The sequence below is a fragment of the Leptonotus elevatus genome, chromosome 10 (assembly GCF_054856555.1).
Source record: "Leptonotus elevatus isolate MCC_2025b chromosome 10, RoL_Lele_1.0, whole genome shotgun sequence".
Classification (NCBI taxonomy): domain Eukaryota; kingdom Metazoa; phylum Chordata; class Actinopteri; order Syngnathiformes; family Syngnathidae; genus Leptonotus; species Leptonotus elevatus.
In genome coordinates, this window is record NC_141248.1 from 17371222 (window position 1) to 17398179 (window position 26958).

The following is a 26958-nucleotide window of genomic DNA, read 5'->3' on the forward strand; positions in this document are numbered from 1 at the left end:
ATGTTGTTTGTCTGCTTTGCATGAAAGTTTTTGAATGAAAATGTTGTGTCTGCTCTCCACATTTTCTTTTTTTTTACAAAAATATTGTCATCTTCACCCAGCAAGGTTTTTAACAACAAAAAAGCCTTTTGTTAGCTTTATGCTATACCATTTACTTTATTTCATTTTTTTTTGTCTATGTTGTCTTACCCACCATCACCCCCCCCCCCCCCCCTCAAAAAAAACCACTCAAAATTCCACAAACTACAGTGGACAAATAGGGGGGTGAGATCTCGCAAAGACAAATAAATAAATAAATAAATATCAGAAAATTGTGAGTTGCGAGTCCATCAACTGTAGTTTTTTGTTGTGATATTACCATTCACCACTAGATGGCAGACAGGGCTTTGTTGCGCTCACACCACCTAAAAAGTTTCTTTAGTGGCTTTGTACCGTTAATTATATGATCTAGTATGCCATCCATCCATCCATTTTTTGAAGCACTCAATTATACAGTATTACAATTTTGAGTGAGTTTTTATATCTATGAAAAAATGGACAAAATGAATTGGTTTGCTGTTCAGCTGTTTTGTGCTATCCTTGAATAGCGTAGTCATGTTTATGCAGGAGAGCCCTTTGCACAAGGAAAAACAAAACAAAACATTTTGTGGCTATTTTTTTGATGGCTTAGTATAGTGGATCTTTTATACATGCATTGCGAAATTTATTGCAAAAAAAATGATATTTTGCAAAATTTACAGATTTGCTGTACGTATTTTGTCCATTTCTAAAATAGCATTTTTATCTATTTGGGAAATGCGTGGTCCTATGTGGCCCCCTTCTTTATAGTTTTGTTGTATTTCTACTAAATAAACACAACAAACAACAACAATAAAAATTCTCATCGCCGAAACGAGAGTTCACAAAAAAAAGTTTGTATTTCATTCCCTTGTAATATATTTGGTCAAAACAAACACAGAAACTAAAAAGTAGGTCCTCGCGAAGCATGCATTGTGCTCAAAGGGGCTCCTGTGTTGATATACTTTTGAAGGGGGCCAGCAGCCAAGAAGATACATTCTTCGCGTCCTTTTGAGTGGACAATAGACTGTCAGTCTTGATCCCTTTTCCCTCCTCCTGTCCCTCCCCTCTGCAGCGTTCCCTTTGAGTCGTCTCGCTCTCTGGCTCGGTGCCTCCCAACTTCAGAGGGAGTCCGCTGATTTGTGACCCCGGCAACCCTGCACTTAATCTGGCTAAAGAGGGCTGGCGGAGTGGTGTTGTGGGGGGGAGAGCATCCCGTCGGAGGCTTTGGCGAATAGAGCGGGCCTGGTTCTGGCAGGTGTCAACATTAGCAAACAATCGGCGGGCGCTTCCATTGCCGCGTAGCCCAGCGCCGCACTGGACCTCCACTCTGAAAAGAGCCACATAATGTGTGGGGGGTGGATTACACTCTCAGACAGCTATTAGCGGGGATGAGGCTTTTCTAAACAAACAAGAAGAAGAAGGTTATCAATAGTGTGTTAGTTTACCAAGTGGAGTCATTACAGTGGCTTATTTTCTGGCCCATTGTCTTTCCTCTCCACTTTCACCCAACATCTGTGGGCCGTATTGGCAATCCAATTTGCAGCAAGGGAGCGGGGCTATTTCTTCAGTCTTGTGTCACTTGCAGTGGGCATCACGCTCGCACATTTGTCCTTGTAACGAATCTTGATTGGGGAGTATTACCTCCACTGCCATGGTCCGAGGCCCCCCCGGCTCCATTAGACTGGAGTGAGTGGAGGAAATGGCCCAGAGGAATGAGTTGACAACCAGCGGCTCTCGAGTGGATATATGTCTTGACAAGAAGGCCGGCGCCTCCTCAAAGGCCATTTATTTACCTCTCACGGCTGATTCACCAGGAGAGACATGTGAAGGGGAGATGGGCTTTTAATGGGAGAAAACTGGAGAGGGAACACTTTGAGGGAATGTTTACACGGTACTGTTTTCAACTGAGAGCGTTGGCTTTACAAGCGCTTCTAACCAAAAACTGTCTCTTGTCCGCTTTATGTGATACAGTTTTTAACCGGAAATGGCATTTGTCTGCTGGTGTATTGCCGAGTGGCATGGAAATAATTTATTTTATTGATGGGAGAATATACAGAATTGAAATGATGTCTATTAGCATCATTACACATGTAAACACGTTCTTCCGAATCTTTCAGAAAACAGAATTTTGACCTTAACCCGAATATTGACGACATGTTAACGTAGTCACTGTTTCTAACACAAAAAAAAACAACGAGATTGGCGAAATCAGTCAGGATGCGGGATCCATGGCTCAAATCGTGACTGTCTGGTAGGATCTAGCTCGCTAGTTAGTAAACATTATAGGTAGTTAGACAGTACTACTGTCCTTTTTTTAATTTCAATGTAAGAAGCACACTTTTGACATGCTAACTGCTAATGTGTTAATATTAAATATGCTGCCTAACTGACTGACTGGATGCCCGGTATCATTGAAAATCCTGTTTTTGTATTTGTAGCCGACATAATGACTCCCCTATGAAATGTGCTGTGAGCCTGTGGCGCCAAAACTGTCATTACCCCTAAACGTCTGATCCTAGAATCGCCCATGACAGTAAGGCTAATGGTGATATAACTAGCATCATGCTAACATCTCGTTTTATTGTAGTGTTATATAGTGTAGCTAATGACAATTAGAGCAAAAATGACCCAGCTGATGTACGCACAACATTAGAGTGCATTAAAAAAGCGTAACCGATAGACCTCATGACCATTACAGACAATAGTGACTATATTGTTTAAAAACATCAAACAAGGTCCAATATTATCTTGCGCTCCTGCTCGCAGGCACAAAGCGTTCCATCTTTTGTCTGCGCTTCCATCGCGGCCAACCGAGCAATTCCCGTCATAAACATGATTTAATTCACCGTGTAATTCCGTAAATCACAGTCATCCCGACCAATGAGTTATTTATCAGACGTGCTTGGCGGCTGACAGTTGACGTCGAGCGACCACAAAAGCCTTTCTGCATTTTTTTTTTATTCTTTGAGGTGCGGAGATGATCTTCCCTGCTGGGAAGATGACTGTAAACTTTTCCACTCCAAAAAATAGGAAGCAAGAAGGATCATGTTTGACTTTTAATGATGAGCGGCGCTTGACAGACACAGAGGTCTATTTAATTTGTACGACATTTGTTCTAGTGAAAACGGCTGTTTCGGTGTAACGCGTGGCACATCAAAAGACGCTGGCATTGGATTTCCCCGCCTGTCTAAGGGAATCTTCTGTAGTAGTAATAATAAAAAATAATAAGCAGGACCTCTGGCACAAATGCGTGTTTGTCGTGCTGATTAAGCTGTCGTTATTCCGGCAAAACGGTAGCTTTGGCGAAATTAGTCGACGCCACGCCGGCTTTTATGATGTCCATGTTAAATCAGATGAGCCGGTCAGGAGGCACGTAATTTATTGAAAAGACGGCACACTTTGCTAGCGATTCACCTCGCCGCCGTGGCTTGTCAAAGTCTTGACTGCACACCGCCGAGCTGCATTGCAAACCAGACAAAAGGCGTTTTGGGGCTAATTTTATTACAATACGGGAAGAGGGCCGCATAATATGCAACAATAATTAGGTTTAGCACACACCGCCGCCACCATGCTCTGCTAGTCTTTAAAAATGTCTATTAGCCTATGCTACTTAGCGCCAGAACATTTTCCATTTTATGCTCCTGATGGGCCACCATATTCATTTGTTTTAATTGGCCGCACGCTACAAAAAGACTGCAAACATGTTCAGCAACCCCCCCCCCCCCCCCGCAGCCCCGCTCCCCCCTCCCCCGTGAGTGTTGCCAATCACAAATGTGTTCAAATTGTCCAACAACTTTGCAATGTTTTGTCCCACTGATTTTCCCAAACTAATGGGCTTATTTCTGCATCGTCACTCATTGCCTCCCTGGGGAATACGCGGCGCTCGCTTACTGTGCCATGTCTATTTGCAGCCGGCAAATAAACTCTTTTGTTGGGAATACTGTATAGTCATACACTTTTCTTTATGTATCCGTCTTCAAGCCATTCATTTACCTTTATTCTTCCAGTTTTATGAGCATGCAATGCTGAGTTGAATTCCTCACAGTCAAACTTCTTTCCCACTAAAATTCACTGTTCAGAAAATGACATTACCTTCTTCAGGCACATAAGCACACAAAAAAGACATCCAGCGTGCATTCCTCTATACGGTGCCGCCTTAATCTGTCTTTGGCACAGCCTTGAGACGTGACCGTTTGATTTTTTTTTTTAAATGTAAGAAGAGCTTTTTGCCAGGAGACCACGACTCTGAGAGCCCCACAGGGCAGCCACTCATTTTATTTTTTTAATCTCTCCTCTGCTAATTTCACTATTTTCGCTCTGACCTCAATTAGAGCCTGAGTGATGGCATTCTTTCAAACAGCAGAAAAACAACAACACTTTCAGTATTTTAGATAGATAGATAGATAGATAGATAGATAGATAGATAGATTCATTCTATAAAAAATATTTTTTAAAGCATTTTTTTCCGAATGTGCATTATTTTTTGCCTAGTATTAAAATGTAATGGATGCAGTATATATTTTGGTCCAAGCTTATCGCAATTAAAAATATTTTACTAAAAAAGCCAACATTCATGAAATGTGCATTATTTTTTTAGCATTATTAGGAAAACTACATTATTTTCTGTATATATTAATATTATTATTATTTTTTTATTATTCAGACAAATTATTTTATTATTTCTTTTGCAAATTTTAGGACCAAAAGATGAAAAATAAGACAAAATGTGCTTTAAAAAAATTGCCATTACAATTTTTGGAAACATTTTACAGTCCCTATGAAACAAATATTACGGTGTGCCATTTATGAGGTTACCTGGACTGGGCACCATGCATTCAAGGCGCTCAGCTCCACCAGATCTTATTTTGCTTAATCAACCAAATAACATTATTTTCTCCCTAACCCCCCCCCCCCCCCAATTAGTTAATATTAAGAAAATACTACTGTATACTAAAATCACTTCAGGTATTGCCAGTCTATTTAACGTAACATAATCGTAACTTAATATGACGTGACCCGGCGCAATGTAACGTAACGTAACATGGTGTAGCATAATGTAATGTAAGCTCAATGATCTGCAGTAACAAATTATTTCATGATTTTTGTCAAGTATTTTCATTACGTTTGAATGATGTATTTAAATAAGCCTTGGAGCTTCAATTTTTGAAGGACTGTGGGAATGTTGAAAGGGTTGAGCAGCTTCAAGATGTGTAAACGCTTTTGTATTCTCTTTTATTTAGGCTGCATGTCATACCCTCTTGTAATCTAATGAATGCAAATACTATTTTTTTTTAAATGTACATTTAGATTTGAGTTTATGCACTGCTTATTTAGAATAGAATAGAATGCTTTCTTTAGGGAGTAGAGTAGAAAAAGCATTTATCCGTCCCATAATGTGTGAATTCAGTTTGCTACAACAATGCACATTTTTACAACATAACAAAATATGAGTCAAACATGAATAAATGCATGAGTGGAAGACAATGAGGAAAATGACTAAGAAGTCACAATGCAGTGTGAGTGGAGTGTTGTTGTAACAATAGCAAAGACTTAGACGCTTACAATGGCCTCGCTGTGTACAAACAGCATTTTCCTTTAAGTTGGGTCGTAAATGAAAGAAAGCCAGAATCCCACCACCCTTCCAGGCCGTCACGTTTTCACACTTGGGCAGCGCCCAGGCATGGGGAGTCAATATGTCAGCGTTTATGGATGCCCCGCGGTGCTGCACAGGCCTGTCAGGCACCTATTCATGCTCTAATGGCCCCCCGAGGAGCTTGTCTCTGCGGGCTGAAAAGGCAGGGAGGCCCCGCGGACGGGGGGCGAGGGCCAACGGCTAGCGTGCGCTCTCACGGACGCGCCGCGCCTTCCACCCAATGACAAGAGCCATAAAAGAGCATCGCTGCGGCTGCTCAGTGCGCTCCAAATAAAACCACCTCCCCAGCCCAAACCCCCAAAATAGGGGGCTGGCTAATTGTTTGTTGTGAGAAGATTAGAGAGGCTCACATCGTTCTTCCTCCTCTTCTTTAAGACGAAAGAATGTTGCACAGAAGAAAAAGTTGAGACATTTTTGCTGCAAAAGTCCACATTTTTGTCTTTTTTAAAAAAAATTGCTTGTGTAGTAGTTTCGACCTTTCTTATGCTTTATTGTTATTGTCGTCCTGACGCTTCAATTTTTGGGGTGGCACATATCTACAACGTCTATCAAAGAAACCTGTAATACCCTCCAAGGTTATTGTAGTTACGAAAACGAACGAAATAACGAAAACAAAAATAAATACAAAATCATTTGTTAACAAAATAAAATAAAAACGAAAACGCTTTTTAATAAACGAAAACTAACTGAAACATTTTACGTTCACACTAAAACTAACTATAATTAGTAGGGGTGTGCCCAAAAATGGATTCTCATGAGAATCCCAATTCTCATTTAGTATGATTCAGAATTGATTTTAAACGTCCCAAAATAGATTTTATTTAAATTATTTTATACTGTCTTCCCTTTGTTTGTGTGTGCCTTTATTGGGAGCGCTGTTCATGTTGTACCTGATTTGGCAACTTAGAGGCAGTTCCACGCGGTGTGATACACTGTTAAGTTGTAGCCACATTAGAGAGTAGAAGGAAAAAGTCACGATCAAGTTATTCTAATAAAAGTTGTTTTTTTTTGCAGCGTGGAGTCGTTCTTTTGAGTGATAAAAGTGCCGCGAGTAGCGCGCTAATTAGCATAAGCAAGTCAGACTGGAGTAGATCATTACGATTCCTTGAACATCTATAAATTGAAGCAAAAATCATTGGCAATCAAATCCTTTTGAATCAAAAATCGCTCTTAATCAAAAAATCGATTGTGAATCGAATCACGCACCCAAAAATCTGAATCGAATCGAATCATGAGACATTCAAAGATTCCCACCCCTAATAATTAAAATTGTGTCCCTCGTTTTAGTTTTTGGTAATCAATGTAATACATGAGCATTTGGGGCTGATTTTATAATGTGATTTTAAGTATATTTATTTCGATATTAACCGGAATAAGAACGTTTGAAAGTGTCATCTAGAAAAGCACATTCAATACAATTTTGTTTGACTTTTGCTCGCCTGCTTTTTCATTTAACTACAAATGAAACTAACTCAAATTAAAACAGAACCGCTGTGAAAACTAATTAAAACTAACTAAAAAAAAAAAAAAAACTCAAAACAAAATAAAAACTAACTTAAATGAAAAATTCCAAAACTATAATAACCCTGATGCCCTCATTTGCGGAAAAGGAGAGCCACACTGGCTATTGCACTTTCCAGCTATTTACTGAATGCCAAGAAAAAAAACAAAAAACGATGAGCATACTCCCAAATGAGCTTCTGTCAGCCACAGCTCACCCCCAGACACTCACATGTAAACTCCCCAACGTCTCACGGCAGCTCAGCAGGCCCCGCCTCTTAAAGGCACATATCTACCGCACAATATGTACAGTATTTTCTGTACAGTTGATGTGTAATTAAAGTTGTTAAAAAAAGAAAAGAAAATAAGTTTCTTTCTGCATGTGTGTTGACAAAGTTGCTTCAACTTAACTCCAACACTTTTAATACAATACAGTTACGAGAGTTTTGTTGTTGTTGTTTTTCCTCCCGGTGAAAGATAACCGCGGGAGGTTCTTCATGGCAAAAATTGTCTTTCAAAGTGTCGCGTTTATCGGCGATCTCCCGCAAAGTCGCTATCTGCGACTCATCGTTGCCGTCCCCTTCACTCGGCACCCCCTTTGGGATGCCGCGCCTTCGCCGGCGATGCTGCTCTCCCGAAAATGCAAATTGGGGAAGTTGTGAAGTTATTTGATGTTGCTGCCGCCATCCGCCGCCACCGCCGCCTCCCCGACTCCACGCCCCCGAAACATCCCACAGTGTTGTGCGCTTGAATCGCATGCAGTCCCGAGGACAGGCAGGCCTGTTTATATGCAGGCCTGGAGCAGCGGAGACAGCGCAGAGACAGATGCATGTCACAGATAGCAGATCCCATCGCTTATCTGGGGCCTGTTTGCATAATTAGGCCTTTTGATATTCACCCCCCCATGACTGACAAAAAGTATAATTGCGGTATCAGGCACGACAAAAGGTAGGCACAAAAATAAACAAGTCAACATAAAAAGGGGGAGAAAAGACGGCGTGTTATTTTTGTCCTGTGGGATGCAAGGGGGGGGGGGGGGGGGGGGGGAAGAAAACAACATTTTGAGCTAAATCTGCTGTCAGTCACAGTCAACTGGTGTGACTCTCGCTCACAGGCTGGTCCTGTGAATGCCTGCAACACGCGCGCACGCACACACACACAAATGCACACAGAGAGCGCAAGGCCTCGTCGTAATTATGCTGGAACTAATATGCTTTTCAAAATGAGCCATTATGAGCTAATGCCGCGCTGCCAAAGCCCTGTCTGTTTTTGTCCCCGCGTCTTGGATAGCGCGCTAAAGGTGCGGCTGATATAGCGAGGACGTGGCGGAGTTTTGGATTCGCAGGTGTGTTAGCGATGAAGCACCTGGCAGAAACTAGAAGGTATATTTGGTCTGCTCGGAACATTTTATTGACTTTCGTTATTGTTGTGAGCAAAATGTGCATTTTGAGCAAAAGTAGCTTGTACATTTCCACCTCGCTTGGCAACATTGAAGTCAATCAAATAAGGTCACTGTGGATTTGGTTCAAACTTATTAGAACTTTTGGTCCATTTTAAATCTAGTTCATTTTCCTCATGGTGAGCTTTTTTGGGGGGGTCTAATTAAGAGATATAGATTTGTTTTCGGGCCGATACCGATTATTAGGAGGCCAATAACCGATGTATGGAGCTGATATTCATTTTCTTTAAAAGGAAAAATATTTGTATACAAAAAAAATAAAAAATTATACTCCTAACTTTGTTGCTTTTTTAAAAAGTATATGTTTATTTATTTAAAGGGACTCATTGTGCCATTATCAGCAATAAAAAGTTAGTATTTAGTCCAAAATGAATTTGATATCTACATGATTTTTTTTGTAAACTTTGCAATTAATACTTTTAAAAATAATTTTTCCACTTGCTGTCGACTGTAGAGGACATCACCTGTTTTGAGGAAGTAGGTAACGACCAATTGCTGAAAACAGGTGAGCCATGATTGATCGTTACCTACTTCCTCGGCACAGGTGGCGTCATCTCCAGTGGACAGCAAGTGGAAAAATTTGTTTTTAAAGGTATTAATTCTACATGAAAAATAGTTTTGTACTCTATATGAACAAGTAAGGACAGTCTTTCAAAAAAGACTCCAACTGTGCTTTAAAGCCACATTAGAAGTCAACATGTCATATTACTGAGCTGGTTTGCGTTCATTGTTTTGTCCGCGGGAACCCTAATTAAGCTTAGAAAAATGGGACCTTGTTTTATTTTGCCTGGAGTTTTGGAAATGATCCTTTAAACAGGCTTTTCGTGTTTTAGCAAGTAAACAATGTTTTCCCTTTGTTTTCTGTAAAGGAAGAACAGACTTGATGCAATTTTAAGAAAATACTTTTGTTTCAATTGGCATACATTTTCATCAATTTCCTGAAAAGGCTTGATCACACTGCATGTGATCCACTTCCCCTATCCTGACATTCTTAACTCATTCACTGCCATTGACGTCTATAAACGTCAAAAATTAATTAGAACTATTTCTATTAGTTTGAAAACAAAAATCCACTTTTGTTAACAAGAGTATGAAAACCTAGACATAAAAAAAAGAAGAAGAAAAAAAGATTATTAAAAATTAGGGGCGTCAGGCAATTCAATTTTTTTATTGGAATTAATCGCATGACTTAACTCACGATTAATCACACATTTTCTAGGTTTTCATACTCTTGTTAACAAAAGTGGAAAAAAATGTTAAACTAATAGAAATAGCTGAAATATATTTTTTTACGTCTTTAGCTGTCAATGGCAGTGAATGAGTTACTCAATGGAACTTCAACTCATTCTCCGTCTTAATCAAGCACTTAGCCAAACAAAGGCCTGACCAGGATTTAAAATCAATGTTTGGCAGAGGTTGGGTGAGTGTGTGTGTGTGTGTTAGGAAGGGGGGGGGGGGGGGGGGTATAAAGCTTCAGGCCCCCCTCCGGAGAAGAACGCTGTGCAGTAATCGTGCCCACTGGATGGCGCATAATTAGATTCTAATTGGACTTCATGTAAGTAACGACAGACGTGAGAGAGGTTTATCAATATCCCATGAACCCTTCGAGCGGTTGTATTATGCGAAGGTCTAATCAGTATGTACCTTTTTTGTTGCAGAGCGGACCATTAACGGATTGGTCTCGACACCCCTGTGGGAGTGTTGTTTGCTCGTTGTGATTATTCAAAATCCGTACCCTCCACAGAAGAGAAGACATGATTTTTAAATGTTGTCATTAGCTGCTAAACACGCTGAAAGGGATGCAGCAGTTGTTACCTCCGCCAAGGAAATTATGTTGTTCATCTTTTGGTTGTGTGCTTGATTACATGCAAATGTATTTCTGTGACATTTTTGAGACATGGGCTAGTTGAAAAGCCTCCCATTTGTTGTGCAATGAAAACTGAACATTTCATAAATTTATAAAAAATAGAAAATAAAAACAGACGCACAGACAGGATGCTTAAAAGAGGACGTTTGGTCACCTTAGCTTTAGTTGTTTTTCAGATAAAACCCCAGACTAGCAAAATTTGGACATACTACATACGACATACTACTTACTCCCCTTAAAAACAAAGCATTGTGGGAGCGCATACAAACCGTTTACTAGGACTGGAGACTTATTGGCAGAGGTCAGAAATGTAAAAACCAGCCACAGTTTGACTTTATCCCCAAGTGCTAGCTAGCTAACTCCCTAGCTAGCTCCCCGGTTTACCTGCTAAGGAGCAAGCTAGCTAGTACGAGGGGCTAAAGCCAAACTGTGGCAGGGTTTCTGCTTTCTGGACCTGGATTTGCCATCTCTGCTTACAGGACACAAAGAAAACTATTTTTTGTTGTCTTTCAGGGGAGGGGAGGGGGGGGGGGTGATTCTACCTTTGGAGATACATGCTTTTCACTGACATCCTGCTCAACAACAACAAACAAACAAAATCTCTCATGGAGCGTATACTGTACTTCAGCTAATCTACAGCGAAGATGTCAGTCAAGGCTCGACAGAAACAGCACAAAGAAAACACATTTTAGTTGTCCTACTTCGCCAAAAACAAAAACAAAAAACAAAAGCACTCCACCAATTCTCAACCAAAACCGGGCAGTTGTTCTACTCCAAGATTTTTTTTTTTTTGGGGGTCATTTACAGACAAAAACGCCAAACTAGCAACATCATGCTTTTTAATGCACAAAACTGCCCAAGTGATTCTCAAAAGAAGAACTTTGGGTCAACGGAATTGTTTTCACTTTATCGCCAAGGTCTTGGCCGGGTGTCCCGTTCTTCCTTTCACATGCAGTCCCAGCTGGGCGCTGCATGCATGGTGTGTGCGTGGGTGTGTAGCATGTTCCCGTTTCCTCGTCCTCATTACAGGCAGGCCTGTTGACCTTGTGCTTGTGCTTCATGTTTAAGAGCAGATGTGTTGGCTCTGAAGGGCTTAATGGAGAGCCGTGGTACATGCTATCAGCTGTCGCGGGTTATCAGTCATTAGCCCGGTGGCAGGCTGAATGTGACACCGGGGGCCGCAGCAGGTTCCCCGCAAAGTCTCGCAAAGGACAAAGGAAAAGACGTCCATGCAAGGAGACTTGGCCGTCTTTCTCGGAGTCCCCTCGAGTCCGTGTCGACGGCGGGGGTGACTTTGGAAAGCCGTCCGGGCCCGGTCTCAAGTGCCGTCACGGCAACTTAGCGAGCCGACGGTTGTACGCATCCTCATGAAAACCAACAAAAGGATACGCGCTGTATGTACATATTCAACTTTTGTATGTTCAAGGGCGGCGCGCGTTCCAAGAATCAATCTTTATTAAAACGGATAAGACGGAAGAATTGATTTAATGAATGCGGCCTCATGTCCGGCGGCCACGTTGTAATCCGCAGAGAATCGTCGAGCGCGAGCTCAGGGGGGACAAAAAAAATGTTGGTGGAGTGGCCTGTGATGATAGTCTCCATATAATCCCCTAATTCCTTGTTTAATTAAACTCTGGAGCCGGCCTTGAGACTCTGCCAGCTCTGTTGCTCTTTTGTTCTCACAGTTGTTTTTCGTCGGAGCATTCTTTTGTCCACTTCTGCTGAGAGATGCCGCTGAAGAAGCAACACGAGCGGAAACAATGAGTTTGTTAGAAGCTAGGTGACCATTGCGGCTTTGATTTGAAATGAATGGTGTCACGGCGGGAATCTGGGGGCTCCTCTTGCTCATCTTCTCCTTTATTTTCCCTCTCCCACACTTTTCTGGACCGCGCGTGATGCAATCCAACAAGGCCTGCAGCAACACTGGCACGTCAGCGCCGCCTTGTCACTGTCTCAATGAGGAAATTATGAAAATAAGAATTTGGTGACATGAAATGAAAAGGGCCATGTAGTCTGAATAGACGTGCAGAGGAGGTGAAAATGATGCAATTTTCTAAATTCAGTTCTAATGGTAATGTGTGATGGTAATGCGCGTTTTGCTGTCAAAAAACGTCCCTGTCGGGCCCGGATTGTGCCGCTTTGTGCCGTATCTCCGTTCCTCGAGCAAAAAAAGTCGGCTTAGCTGAATGCCTGAAAAGTCGTGTAAAATGTGTTCTAATTCACTTAATGACAGCAGACGCAAACACAAGCGTCGGGCTGAATGGCTTTGCCGCGATATTGTGCCGCGTGTTAACACAAACACTGCGGCTGTGTTTAAGCGGTGTGCCCTGGGCCAAGCAGAGGCGAGGAGCAGCAAGGTGGCCCGCGCAGATTAACCCGACTACCCAGCTACGCCCCCTCGAATGCTCCAGCACTCCGCCTCAACTTCCTCTGCGCCTCCTCCCACCCTCCCTCTCCGAGGCAGGATTGTATATCAGAGCTTCTGCTATATCAAATAAATAGTCACAGATTAAGATAATGCTCTCACAGCTGTATATAGTGAACCCCCGTTTATCATGGGGGTGAAAATCCCTGATATGGGGGTGGGGGGTGGGGGGGTCTTTTACCTCTTATCCGCGTACGTAACATTGACATTCTTCTTAATTTATGCTTTAACTCGCTAAAATCGACGTATCTAACATTTATACTAGAGCTGTCAAATTTATTAATCACATCTAAGAATTTTTGATTAATCACGATTAATCGCTTAATTAAAAAGGCTTTTTATCAACATTTATAGAGCACCTGTTGTGGGTTCATTCGTTCAACATTTAATGTTATACGGACTTCTTCCACATTTTTTGATCCGCTGCACACGCTCATTCTCTTTTTCTAATCAGTTAATTTAATTTAAAATGGGGGGAAAAAATGACCCCAATAGTTTGACATGAACAAATATTCTGAATGTCATACACAAACATTTATTAAATTATTTACTTTAATGCATGTAAGTTATGTTTATTGCTCAATCACAACCTGTGCTACATTTAACGTAACCATCCGCTGTCAGCTAAAGGATCATCATACATGTTTAATGCAAGAATTTTTTTGTCATTAATGAATTAGTTAACGCTTTAACAGCACTAATTTATACAGTAAAAAATGTTATTTCAGAGCGTTCTCTTAAAGGTGAAAAAGCAAGTAGTTTAGATTTTTCCAAATTTACGGGTGGTCCGTGGCCCTCTGTCCCACTAGCATAGATACACCCCTGCACACCTCCATTCATAACCAAAACAAGAACAAACTCTTGTAAGATGACTATTTTGAAAGCAGTTCTTTTCGAATCATTCATGTGATATGATCACAAATCCGACCTTGGCACGGAGCAGAAAGTGGAAGAAAGCGTTTTTGCTTCAGAAACTGAATTACCTTCCCTGTTATAAGGAGAAATTGCGTTACTATTTTTTAAAAGTAAATAGTTTCCTTGCGTCTTTCTTTGCAGATTTGGAAAAGCTCAATGTCAATTTTGTTGTTAGTGGTGTTGGTTGTAGTAGTTTTCAGAGGCGTCTGCCACCGTGATGGGCTGTGGCGAATATTTTAAGTATATGCAACAAGCTGCTAAAAAAAAATGAACAACGGTCCTGAGCTTGGATACTCCTGATATAAAGTGACAATTTTATTTGACGATTTTAACCCTTCTGTTAGGGATTGCCGTGGTTGTGGACCCAAGTGCAGGGAAGCAGAGTGAGGAGGCAGAGTTGAGGTTCAAAAGGTGTCTTTAAAAAAACAACAACAAAGCAAAACAAAACAAAAAAAAAAACGGTAGGTTAATAGGGAACTTGAAGGTAAACAAGAAAACAACAAAGTCCATCATCAAAAACCAATGAGCTAAAAAAAAAAAAAAAGGTTAGAAAATACAACAAACACTGATTGGCATAATAACACACACCTGGGTAAGACACAAGTGGCTGAGGGCACTGATTGGTTGACACGCGAGGAAGGGCAGGCAAACACAGGTGGACATGATAATGCTTGACGAGACAAGGGGATGCATACAAGGTCAAGGGCAACATAAAGAAACACAGAAAACAAAAAGCAAACTAAACCCAAACCATAACAGAAGCAAATAAAACAAACCAAAACATCAAATCACACATTTTAAACACATTGTAAACATATTTGGAGGCACACAAATGGCAAGCATAAAATGTATAGACAGTATACTTGTTTGTATGAAGTGAACGCTGTAGTCTACTAAAAATAGCACTTAAATCCAAATATAGTGATTATATAATTAAAGTTGTGGACCTTCCATGATAACTATTGATCAAATACATTATAACAACATTTGCTTGTTTTAAGATGAGCGTCTCTTATGAAGTTGATTGATAGGGCACACAGCTACATAATGTAAGATAATGTGACTTTAAGAGGCGGGGCTTGTTGGAGTTGCATGTGACAGCAGCAAGTCTGCATGTGAATGTCTGGGCGTGAGCTGTGGCTGACAGCAGCATTGTGTTCATCGTGTATGTTACTGTTTGCCCGTTGTTCCAAAAATGGCCACTGTGGCTCTCCTTTCCCACATGCGAGGACATTATAGTAACTAGTATTCTTTAAAAAAACGATTGCTTGAAAACCCTTTCACATTCTTGTGTTTTTTCCCGCCAACTTGATCACACCAATGAACCTCCCACGTCCTTTTCTTCAGGTAGCCGCACAGACGACGGCTCTGACGTGGATTCCGAGCCCGACTTGCCGCTGAAGCGCAAGCAGAGGCGCAGTCGCACCACCTTCACTGCCGAGCAGCTGGAGGAGCTGGAGAAAGCCTTTGAGAGGACGCATTACCCGGACATTTACACCCGGGAGGAGTTGGCCCAGAGGACCAAACTGACAGAGGCCAGGGTGCAGGTAGAGGCCAATAATTACCAATAATATGCGTTGTTCTTTTGATGATGTTTCTCAGTAAATAGCAGGTCACACGCAATGCCGAAAATTTATAATTGTAAAATAATGGCATGATTTTAATAGTTAACTCACAATTAATTACAAATTATATATCTGTTTTAAATGTACAATAAAAATATTGTTCCTAAATTTCATACTTTTGTTAACATAAAAGTGGAAAGAAATGTTAAACTGCATATTTTAGTCATTTCATAATAATTCATATAATCGAGTAAAAATTAAAAAACGAGTGTGATATTGATTTGTGTTGAAGTCATTTTTCTGCCACTAGATGGCATAATTGCATTTGTAAGACGGTGACAGCTCAGTGCATTTTTATTTTCATATTAAGAACTATCTCATCTTTAACATGAAGTAATTTATGAAATTCTGCACATTTTTTAAATGTCTGCTCCGCTGCGACTGGAATTTCCCCAGTACAGGCTTTCCAAGTAAGGGGCGGTCATTAATCGCGCGTTTAAAAAATTTGGGGAGTTAAGTCATTTTAAATTAACTCAAAATTAACGCACTAATTCTGAAACCCCTGGTTTTTAGTAAAGTGCAAAATTTTGTGTGCTATTTTCATTTTTACAAAATATCGTATACAAGTTCCTGCAAAAAAAATGAATTCAGAGCATCTATTGACAATAACATTGACTGATGAGCTGTGGTCGCCATGGCAGCAATTTCACACACTATTGTACCGTTTGTAGTTTTAAGCAAAAAATGACTCATAAAATAAAATAGAGGCTAATGTCTGCTGTTCCGCACTAAAATCATAATTCTCTCTTTATGGATATAGATGTAGTTTGATGGCTTGTTAATCCCTACAAATGCATTGTTGTTGGACTAGTATAGATTGCATTGCACAGAAGTTCCCATGCTTATCTGCAGCCTCCAGTATTGTAGCGCAATTGGATCAAGAGCCTTCGAGCTGCCCGCCTGCCTGCTTGGGTGCCACGCAGCTGTGTGTCAGCGAGGGAAAATATTTACAGTAGAGTTATAGCGGCAGCTGTTCTCCCAAAGTTGGCGAGGTGAGAGGAGAGAAAGTCAACGCATTCCTGATGGATTTCTCATTCCGGCCCTTTGGCCAGGATCTCATCCCATCACTTTCAAGCTCGCCGCTGCTTGTAAAACCTTCCACATATCACACGGGGTTCCTCATCCTCTCCAGGGACCCCTGTGCCCCGAGAACATTAATCAATCAGCCACCGGTTGGGGTGGAGGGGGCAGTTGGGGGTTTTCTGGGGCAGCGCTCTCCTCTTACCGCAGTCGTTCACACTCTCTCTGAACCCCTTCAAGTGTGTTAGCGCATGCTAAGTGTTCATCCGCTGGAATAACTGCTTGCACACATGTCTTTGTCCATCTCGGTGTATTGCATGAGATGACGTTAGTTGGTTTTCCTGTTTTAATCGTGAGACTGACATAATGTCCATGTGCGGGGCACAGCTGCTCCACTGGAAATCACTCATTGGTTTAAAAAAATAAATAAATTTAAGACACAATGCGAGCTTATCTGCATCTGTACGTCATACATTTCATGAGGTCTTGTGGGTGTGGACTTTTATCACACACACGAGGTTTGGTGTGGCCTCGTGGAGTTGACTTGTTAGACTAAAGCGTCTTATGGAGAGTCATCAAACTTCGCTGCCATGCGGCGCCCACGCGCTATAACAAAAACTCAAAAGTTTAGCCGAGCCCATCTGTTTAGTACACGCAATTCAAATTTGGTAACAATCAAATTTCAGGACCCATGGCAATTTCATAAATTACCCTAAAATGGCAATTTGAAAACAAAATGGCAGACTTCCGGTATCTTTGTGGGCTTATTAACTCTAGAGTTTTTTGTTTTTTGTTTTTTTGGGGCTGCTCATCATAAATATACCAATTTCCATGTTGCTATCTGATACTAGCTTTATGTCACAGTATGGGGCCGTGTCCTTCATAAAACTGTACAGGTTTTGTTATAAGTGATAATCTTCCTGTAATTTGCTTTTTTAAATGGAAAACTACTACGCTGGTGACAGTTAGCTAACAAGGCTAATTTTAGCATAGCTTGCTAGCTTACCAGCTGCTAGCTACACATATGGTCAAATTTGCTGTTCATTTTTGGCAACAAAGCCTTTCAATACATGATTCTTCTCATTGTACATACAGCAATTGACATCATCAATTTGTATTTTAGTAAGTCTGAATTGAATTCCATTGACCGTGTGAAAATAACGAAAGAGGGAAATAATGGCTGGCCTCATAGGCCTATCCCTCTCAAACTGAAAATGTGCAGGTGCAAAAGAGGAAATTAATTTTTAAATCTCTGCTTAAATAACACTATGTGAGCAATTCTGAAATAACTCCTAAACTGTCTGGATGCCATTTAAATCTGAAAATGTTAGAATGACACTTTGGGAGTTAACATCTCATCTCATCCGTGAAATTGTAATACTCCAATTTTTGCCATGTAATAAAAAATATTTGCAATGGATTCAAGGCGTGTTCATGAAATTTACCTCATAATCTAATTGAAAATTTTTTGACAAATATTTTTGTCAGATTTTTTCAGTTTTGCCCTCTTACGCTGACATTCCCATTGAGTGTGTGAATGATGACTACATCTTCAATTCAAAACCTAAATTCAACAGAATATTTTCATGTCTAAATGCCTCAAGGGAACTGAAGTCTCAGAGCGCTGGTTCGACTTTTGCCCGGTGCTACGCTTCTGGTTGTGTACATGTGAATTTTGATGGAAAGCACATGTGCGTTTCATATTGAAGCAAGGCACCAGCTGGGCCTCTGCAAAGGTACCCAAATGATGGGAGAAGACAGGAGACCCTTTGGCCTGAAAAGCCAGTCTTCTCCTGCACAGCTGCAATGACGCATCCTCCAGATGTCGTTGGCCGCCAAAGTCGTTTGGGTTTGGTTAAAACCAAAAACAATAAGCGTGTGAAGACATATTCGAACCCAGAATGTTGCCAAATTTGCTAACAGTGGCTTGCGGTGCATTTCCTCGGTTAATCCACCTCTTAATCACGTTACAATTAATGAAGCCTTCAATACGGAATACAAAAATCCAACTGTTGAGAAACAATTGAGAATGCTACCTGTATATACTGATGATCATGGAGGTCCTCCAGCACAGGAAGTGGGTGCGACTCGGGAGGCCTGAGCTGTCAATATATTCTTAGAGTCCGACGGTGGGCTTTGACTTGCAACACAAACTCACCACCTCATAAACGGGAGCATACTCCCTTGTGTCCACCCTAGCCTGCCATTTTAAGACCCCCCCGTCTCCTCTCCCATCCATCTTTATCATCCCCCGCTGTCGCTTTCAGCAGCAGCTACCAGCGCTCCTTCGCCAGCGCATTTTATGACCCCCATTGACAAATTGTGGGATATGATCCATGCGAGCTGTTGAAGGCCCGCCGCAGTGGGAGGGAATTCTTTCTCCTGCAGTATCTTCTTCTTCAGATATCAACTTCCATGACTTCCATGACTCCGTGCACGGATATTATGAAAATCTCAGATACTAAACAAAATTTTAGGTTGCTGAAAACGCATCGGAAAAGTCACACCTAATAATCTTCTCAAAATTACTTTATAGCAGTTTTATATATATCTCAAGGCACAAAATAAGCGGTTTGGCAAAATTTCTATTTTGTGCGACCATCAAAACGCATTGAATAGCACAATTGAGAATCAACCACCGAGACAACCGCCAATAGAAATTAGAAGAAGAACTAGAAAATTCCCGCAGGCATTTTGAATGGCCGTGCTGACTTGCAAAGTGGAAAGGTTGAATGCCTACAGACGAGAACTGGGGTGTACCTAATGGTTTGGCCAATATGGCCACCCCATTGGAGACGTCCACAAACTACAGATGAGAATCTGGGTTGTACCTAATGTTTTGGCCAATATGGCTGCTCCATTGGAGTCATCCACACTCCACAGACCAATATCTAGGGTGTACCTAATGTTTTGGCTAATATGGCCGCCCCATTGTGGAACCTACAGACAATAATCTAATGATCTCATGCTAAATGCTAAAATAATTTAAGATTAACAATGCTGTCGTATTTAACACCGGAATTAATTGCTTTGGTGATGGCGTACACTTTTCACAGATGTCTGACTGGTACCATGTTAAAGCGCAGAACATTCATTTTTGAACAGCAAAATCGCAGGCAAATTAGCCTAGACTCTGGAGAGAAAATCGTACTCGTGAAACGGAATCGGAACCGGAAATGAATTGATTTCCGTTATAGCATATAACAGCCAGGAGGAGTGGCCTATAAGTTTAAACGTATAATAATGCAGTATAAAATATTTATTGCATTTTTTTTCCACAGTTGAGTCCTGAGTCTTGACTTTTAAGTTCTACACAATAAATGTTCTCAACATTCCATTTTAGCAGATTTGAGCTTTTTAAATAAAAGTCAATTTAATGTCTAGACAAGAAAGTATACGCATGTGAATTTAAGAACTTTTCTATTGAGACCGAGCCAGTCCAGACTCGCGCGACTCTGCAAACTCACACCCGCCGAGTGCGTCACATGAGATCCTCTTTCCTAACCAATAAACATTCTGCATGTCGCTATTATACTTAGTGGAATCTAATAAGTTATAAGCATCGGCTTTTACGAAGCATGAAAATCAATTTTTGAGGTGGGGGTTGGATTTTCTCACTTTATCTGCGGCTCGTGCTCACCACTTGGTCTGTGTGTCTAGGAGGGGTGGGCATGGGGGGGGGGGGGTTATAGGATGACTGTCCTCACACATACACCATATTGACAAAAGTATTGGGACACTTGTGCATTCCACCCATAATGCATTTCAGCAAACATATGTCAAATGAAAAAAAAAAGTATTAGGACACAAGGTCACGTATGGAAAACGTATCGAGAATGCACCATTACACGTGTAGAATGTGAAAATGGTGGCAAGTGAGTTACTCCTCCCCTTTTTCAACATCTTCCACTCTTTGGGGTACGCTTTGTAAAACGTCTAGTCCAACACTTGATTGATTAATTTAATAAGTCCGTCTCTATCCTTTTTTTGTCCCTAAAACGCAGCTTTGCAGCTCAGACTCATCCGCAAATTCACACGCAACGTAAACCAAGTGGGATGTGTAACAAAGTCGCGATTGTTTCATTATCAATCGCCCACCGGCGGCAAAAGAGAGAAGATCACAATGGAGCCGAGTGGCGGCAGTCGAACCCAACAGGCAAACTGTATTCCCGCCAGTGTGGGGTTTATGTTTCATAAAGGCACAAATAGGATTTATGTAGATTGTGGTTGGGAGAAATTGTTGCCGTGCGTCAGAGTGAATGTTCTAACACTTTCTTATTATTAGAATTTAAATGACTTTGGTACAGTGCTTCTGTACTCCTGATACTTATCAAGTTAATCCCACTCTCCTCTCAAATTCATACTCCTAGCTACTTTAATTAGCATAGCGCCAGCAGTCTGGAAGGCAGCGAGAGGAAGGGAGAGAAGACGGGAGGGGGCGGGAGGGATGAGGAAAAGCGGGTGAGGAAGAGTGATATTGCGTGGTAGGAGACTGAAGGAAGTGCTTGTGTGTTGAGGCTGCTTGCATCACCCTCCGCGTGTTAGGGCTGGATATTTTGTTTCTGTCATTATCTCGCCTCTCGCCATTCATCTGGAGCAACATGTCGCAAATTGGCTCCTGAGAGGCGTCACACATCCGTCGTGTACTTGCCTTCTTTTGACAGCATCCTTCATGGAGGATCGGCTGAACGGGGACTTTACAGGGGGGAGGACGCGTGATCCGTCTATTGAAGTCGAACGGCTTCGCTAGCGCAAGCGCGAGGACGATCTGAGATCAGTGACGATATCAAAGGAGACACGGAGGCAGCTTGCCATCAATCGATCCTTTTGGCGGAGGGTGAATGGGCGATTGAAAGGCAAATGTTTTCATTTGAATTGGAGGCTAAGGCCTTGCCCACACGTGCACTGTTTCCGTCATAAAACCGTTAGTAACTGCACGGGAAATCTTTGGATAGTGAATTCAGAGATTAGATTCTAAATACATTATACGTGTTTGAAGATCATTTCTGAAAACATCTGCAAAGACTAAGAACGACGTAGTAGCCTACTGAATTGTGGCGATAGCATGATAGCAACAATTTTTTTTGACTCAGCTGGTAGACTTCCATCATGAGTCCCCAACTATATAAGAACTTCAGCTCCTTCATTCACATCAGTGTTTACAAGGGGTAAATTGCAAGTTATTACCATTATTATTACCTGTTAGCTCGCAAGCTAGCTGGTAGCTAGCACAAGTCGACTCTGTGCCACCGGAGGCTTTAAACAGATATATTTTTGTGGCTCGGTCATGTCGGCATTAAGATGCCAGTTATAGTAGCATCCAATTTTGAGAGCTTTTTTTTTTTCAATAAAGTTTTTTGTAATGATTAAAATATGGCAGCAATTGTGGTGATAGCATGATAGCACCACTTTTTTTTTACCGTTTCATTATTATTATTATTTTTTACTAAACTGGTAGACGTCCCCAACTGTATAAGAACTTCAGCTCCTTCGTTCACATCAGTGGTTACAAGGGGCAATTGCAAGTTACCGGTACGCCGTTATTATTACCCGTTAGCTTGCAAGCTAGCTGGTAGCTAGCACAAGTTGACTCTGTGCCACCGGATATATTTTTGTTGGGATTAAAATGCCAGTTATAGTAGCATCCAAGTTTTTTTTTTTTTAATAAAGTTTTTTTTTAATGATTAAAATATGGCAGCATTTTTAACAACACTCTGTGGTATGTCAAATTCACAAGAAATGTACTTACTTAGGCTACTTTATACAGCAACATTTCAAGATTATTATATACACTTCACATGCGTAAAAATTTGTTGGTTTGGGCCATTTGGCAAAACCAGATGAAGCACTTCCTTTGCAGCATACTTTCTGTTCTCCTTGTAATACTACAACATTTATTTATTGTGGGCTGTATGTTCCATATCACCCACAATAGGTGAAAACAAGAGTGTATGCAGATCCACAGACAAAACCGCAACCAGTGTGTCCAATGATTCTTGCACTTTTGCACCGCGTTCAAAAGTGAAGCATATTTATCCAAAGCATGTGAGCAAGGTTTGCAAACAACAACCTTCACCTTTGGTCCTCCTCCATTTCTGCACTTCCTGCCGCAGAGCTAAGCTCGGAAGCCGTCTTCCGTCTTTGCCTTGTGTCCAGAGCGCAAAGACGCCAGGAACCCTCTTAGCGCATTGAGAAGGAGGCCTGTCGTGCAGGTAGATGTGGCGAGTGGCGAGGGAGCCTTTCCCGTGTACCTCGGCAAAGAATTAAACCGGATTGGGGAGAGCCGAGCAGAGGAATTGTGGTCCAAGGTGACTTTGTGATCAGGTTCCAGAGAGCAACCTCAAATCCGCGGCTTGGGGCTGTGTATGGATGTGTGGGTTTGTAGTGTCAAAGAGCCTCAATCTGTGACACATGCTCATCTTTTGGTCCTTTTTTTTTTTTTTTTTTTTTGCATGTTTAACTTTTAGGTGCTGCAAAAGAACTGCATTTGTTCACTTCATTTTAATGGGAACTCATTAAATCTTCACATCCCAAAAAAGAGCTTACAAATGGGGAAACAACGAATAATGTTATGGATGACTTGATAGAACTCCAATAATAATAATCTAAAAATATATTATGTTTAATTTTCTTTTTTTTTAATATTAGTTCAACTTTTATTCTGCTGATTTTACTCTCTAATGGCGACATTTACGCTTTTCTTTTTTCTTTTTCTTTTTTTTACCTGCCATACACATGTAAGGCATTGCATAACAACACTAAATTCAAAAGTGCAATTTAGAATTTAATTCACATCATTTGTATATTTTTTTAATCAGCTTTATCCAATCAATTTTTTTTCTGTTCCACTTGTGATACAAGTTAGCCGCTGTATAATATCATTGAATACAATTAAAATAAATAAACACATGTTTGAGAAACAACCATATAAGTAGGCTATACAGTACTAGCTGTTAAGCAAACAGTAGGAGGGGCGTAGCTCAGGTGGTAGTGTGGCACTCTTACAAGCTGAAGGTCATGAGTTCGTTCCTCAACCCTTCAGTGACTTTTAATATTTTTTTCCAATTCTTTATTTTACTCTCTTCCAAGTGTAAATATTAGCCTACCGTGGGGTCTATTTACCTCAAATAGAGTCAAATCTACAGAATTTACTGTGTAAACAATAGGGCCATCCAATATGTATGTAAGAAGAATCTGGGCCTCATCATCATCATCATCATCATCATCATCATCATGAGGCGTTCATGGCGTGAAAAACGAAAGTGAAATGTTAAAGTCTTTCTGTGGCTCAAATGATGAAACACCTCCTCACTCTTCTTGGATGACAAAAGGGGGGGAAGGAAGTTAAAGTGAACATAAAAGAGGGTTGGGGTGAGAGGATGAGGTCGGAGGTGAAGTGGCACTGCGGGATGAAGAAGGTGGGGTGGGTGTGTGGGGGGGGGGGGTGTAATGTGTGTGGAAGTGAGGGGTGGGCGAGGCAGCTGTTTGTCTGGCCCAGTAGGAGTTTGGATAGTTTCGACCTGCGAGCACGCTTCACTTCATCCCAATAGGAGCCACTTGACTGCAGCCACACATCACATTTGTTTTGCAGCCGCTGATTGAGGCTACAGCAGATGAAGATTTCACTGAATTGCCTTCTTTCACCCCTCTCTAAAAGTCCCTTTTTTCACACATTCAAATGTGGCTAAAATCCCGTGTAGGCCCTTTTTACGAGTTTATGTGTATGTTTGTGTGTACAAAAAGAGCCCCCCCCCTCCCCTTTTTTAAAAAAAAAAGCTGCAAGTGTAAGTCCCCTTGAAAGTGTCCCTCTTGAAGGACTGTTTAAAATGGGACGCCCCCCTCTTTGTGCCCACTGTTCTGGTTGGCGTATGGAGGGGCTTTTGTCCCCCTTCTTTCATGTGCGCTCACAATGGGCTGGGCCGTTTGAAACACAACAGTAGATGAACTGCGCTGACAGTGTATTAAACTCTGATGAATTGCCTGTGCGAGGCATAGATCAATGTCCTTCAACCCCCCGAGCACACAGCGAAGGCCGGGCCTTGTCTCGGCTAAATGGAACAGGTTGCTGGCTCCTTTCACAAGCCCTGATTATATTCATGTTTTGTTGAAGCAGAAGCCTTTTTAAAATGTGTAAATCTTTCTAAAGAACTCCTCCTTTTTTTTTTTTTGCCGTTTCATTCAGGGAGTTGATATTGTGTGCTGCTCATTTCAGGAGCGCTGTCTGTCTAGACTAGAGTTGGAGATGCTTCTTTTTTGGCTTTCTAAATAGCAGACACATTTGAAATAGCGCAACTATTACTATGACTGATGCAAATTTTTGCCATGTTTTCCCTCAGGCGCCAACGACAGAATGCACTGGTTTACAACAAAAACTGCAGTCTGTTGATTTGATTAACAGAATATTTGTTGACAAGCCACTACTTTGAATAATATTTTGAATAAATCACAGAGCAACAACAACTTTGGAAAATTAAAAGGAGGTGGCGATTGTTTTACGATACTTTGTTTGAATAACAAATACAATTTCAATAAAATGAAAAATGAAAAACACAGACAACTAAAAAATGACGAGAAGTTTTGAGATAGTATAGCCATTACTTTGTATTAATAACCTAAGTAATGGCGACATTGAAAAATATTTTTTTTGAGCTGATGAATCACAACAGGTGTAGTTGTTGTTTTGTATTATTAATCCAGATGCCAGCTGTGTAGCCATTACTTTATATTATTGACCAATAGATGAGAATTGACAATAGGTGCAAACATTACTTAGTTTAAAATAAATAAATAAATCCAGACAACTTTGTGAGCTAAATTGAAGGTTTGGAGATACTTTTTGACAGTGTAGCCCTTACTTTGTATTATTAACCAAAGTAATGACAGCCTTGAAAATAAATGTTGAGTTCTGACCTGATGAATAACAATAGCTGTAGTTGTTTTGTATTATTAACCCAAACACCAAAAGATGTAGATATTACTTTGTATTATAACCAAGAAATAAAAATTTACATTTGTTTCAATTAATAAAAATACAGACAACTTTGAAAAATTAATTAGAAGCTATGAGATACTGTTTGACAGATACTGTAGCCATTACTTTGTATTACTGACCAAAGTACAACTTTGAAAAAGAACGTCATATTTTGAACTGCTGAATTTCAATATGTGTGACAATTATTTTATATTACACACCCAAACACCAACAACTTCAGATAATGAACGTAAAGTTTTGCACTCATGATCGACAGTAGGTGACGCTATCACTTTTTTTTTTTATTAAGTCAAATTTGGGCAACTTTTGAAATTTATGAAAAGATTGAGCTGCATGATTTTGAGCTGAAGATTGACAGATATTGCAGCCATTAGTTTGTTTGATTCACCCAAGTATGGACAACGTTTAAATAGAAGTAAAAGTTGTGAACTGCTTATTGACAAAAGGGACAGCCATCGTTTGTTTTATTGAAGGTTGGAGAACTTTTTGAATGTTTGTCTTCCTCAGTGGTAAATTTGTCATTAACAATAGTTTGATTTAGTTCAGCTTTCAATTTTTAACCGCATGCTAACAGTCTAATTCAATCTCATCGTTTTCAGGTGTGGTTCAGCAACAGACGGGCCAGATGGCGTAAACAAGCTGGGGCCAATCAGCTTGCTGCCTTCAACCACCTGCTTCCCGGTGGATTCCCGCCCACTGGCATGCCCACTTTACCCACGTATCAACTACAAGAGTCAAGCTACCCCGGCGCCACACTATCGCAGGGTGAGTGCATTCTGCTGCTATAGTTGAACTTTTATCGACAATCGACAGTCAGTATAGACGTTATTTTTGTTTTAATGAACCAAACAAGGGCAACTTTGGAAAGAGAACTAATTGATATAGTCACTGCTTTTGTTTTATTAAACCAAGTACTCGTGTAGTTTAGCGCAGAGATTTGACAATAGATGTAAACATTACTTTTTTCAATAAACAAAGTTACAACAACTTTCGAAACAGAATGAACTTCAAGTGCAGCAATTAGTTGGTATTATTGAATCAAGTACCAACAAATGAAGACAAAAAGTTTGGAATGATAACAGGTGAAACTATTACCTTGTTTTATCAAGTACTGACAACTTTTGAGCTAAAGATTCGTAATAGGTGTAACGATTACTCTGTTTTATTAAACCAACTACGGATTATTTCAGACAAGGACATTGAAGCTTTTAGCTAATGAATGACTTAGTACCAATAAATGAATGTAAAGTTTCGTGCTGATGGTTGACAATAGGTGGAGCCGTTACTTTGTTTTATTCAAGTACTGACAACGTAATAAACCAAGGTTACATTGTGGTCTGAGGTTGAGAATAGGTACAAACCAAATACCAACAAATAAACATACATTTTTGAGCTGATGGTTTTCAAGGGTGTAACCAATATTGGACAACATCGTAACATAA

At 40.7% G+C, this 26958-nt stretch overlaps 1 protein-coding gene across 4 annotated transcripts in view; it reads left to right on the forward strand.

Moving 5' to 3' along the window:
- pax7a (paired box 7a) overlaps positions 1–26958 on the forward strand; it is a 64972-nt gene that overhangs the window by 14614 nt on the left and 23400 nt on the right. For all 4 annotated transcript variants that reach the window (XM_086086522.1, XM_086086524.1, XM_086086523.1 and 1 more), the window contains 2 exons: positions 15227–15426; positions 26116–26281. In XM_086086522.1, the coding sequence (XP_085942648.1) occupies positions 15227–15426; positions 26116–26281 (366 nt within the window). The remainder of the gene's footprint in view (positions 1–15226; positions 15427–26115; positions 26282–26958) is intronic.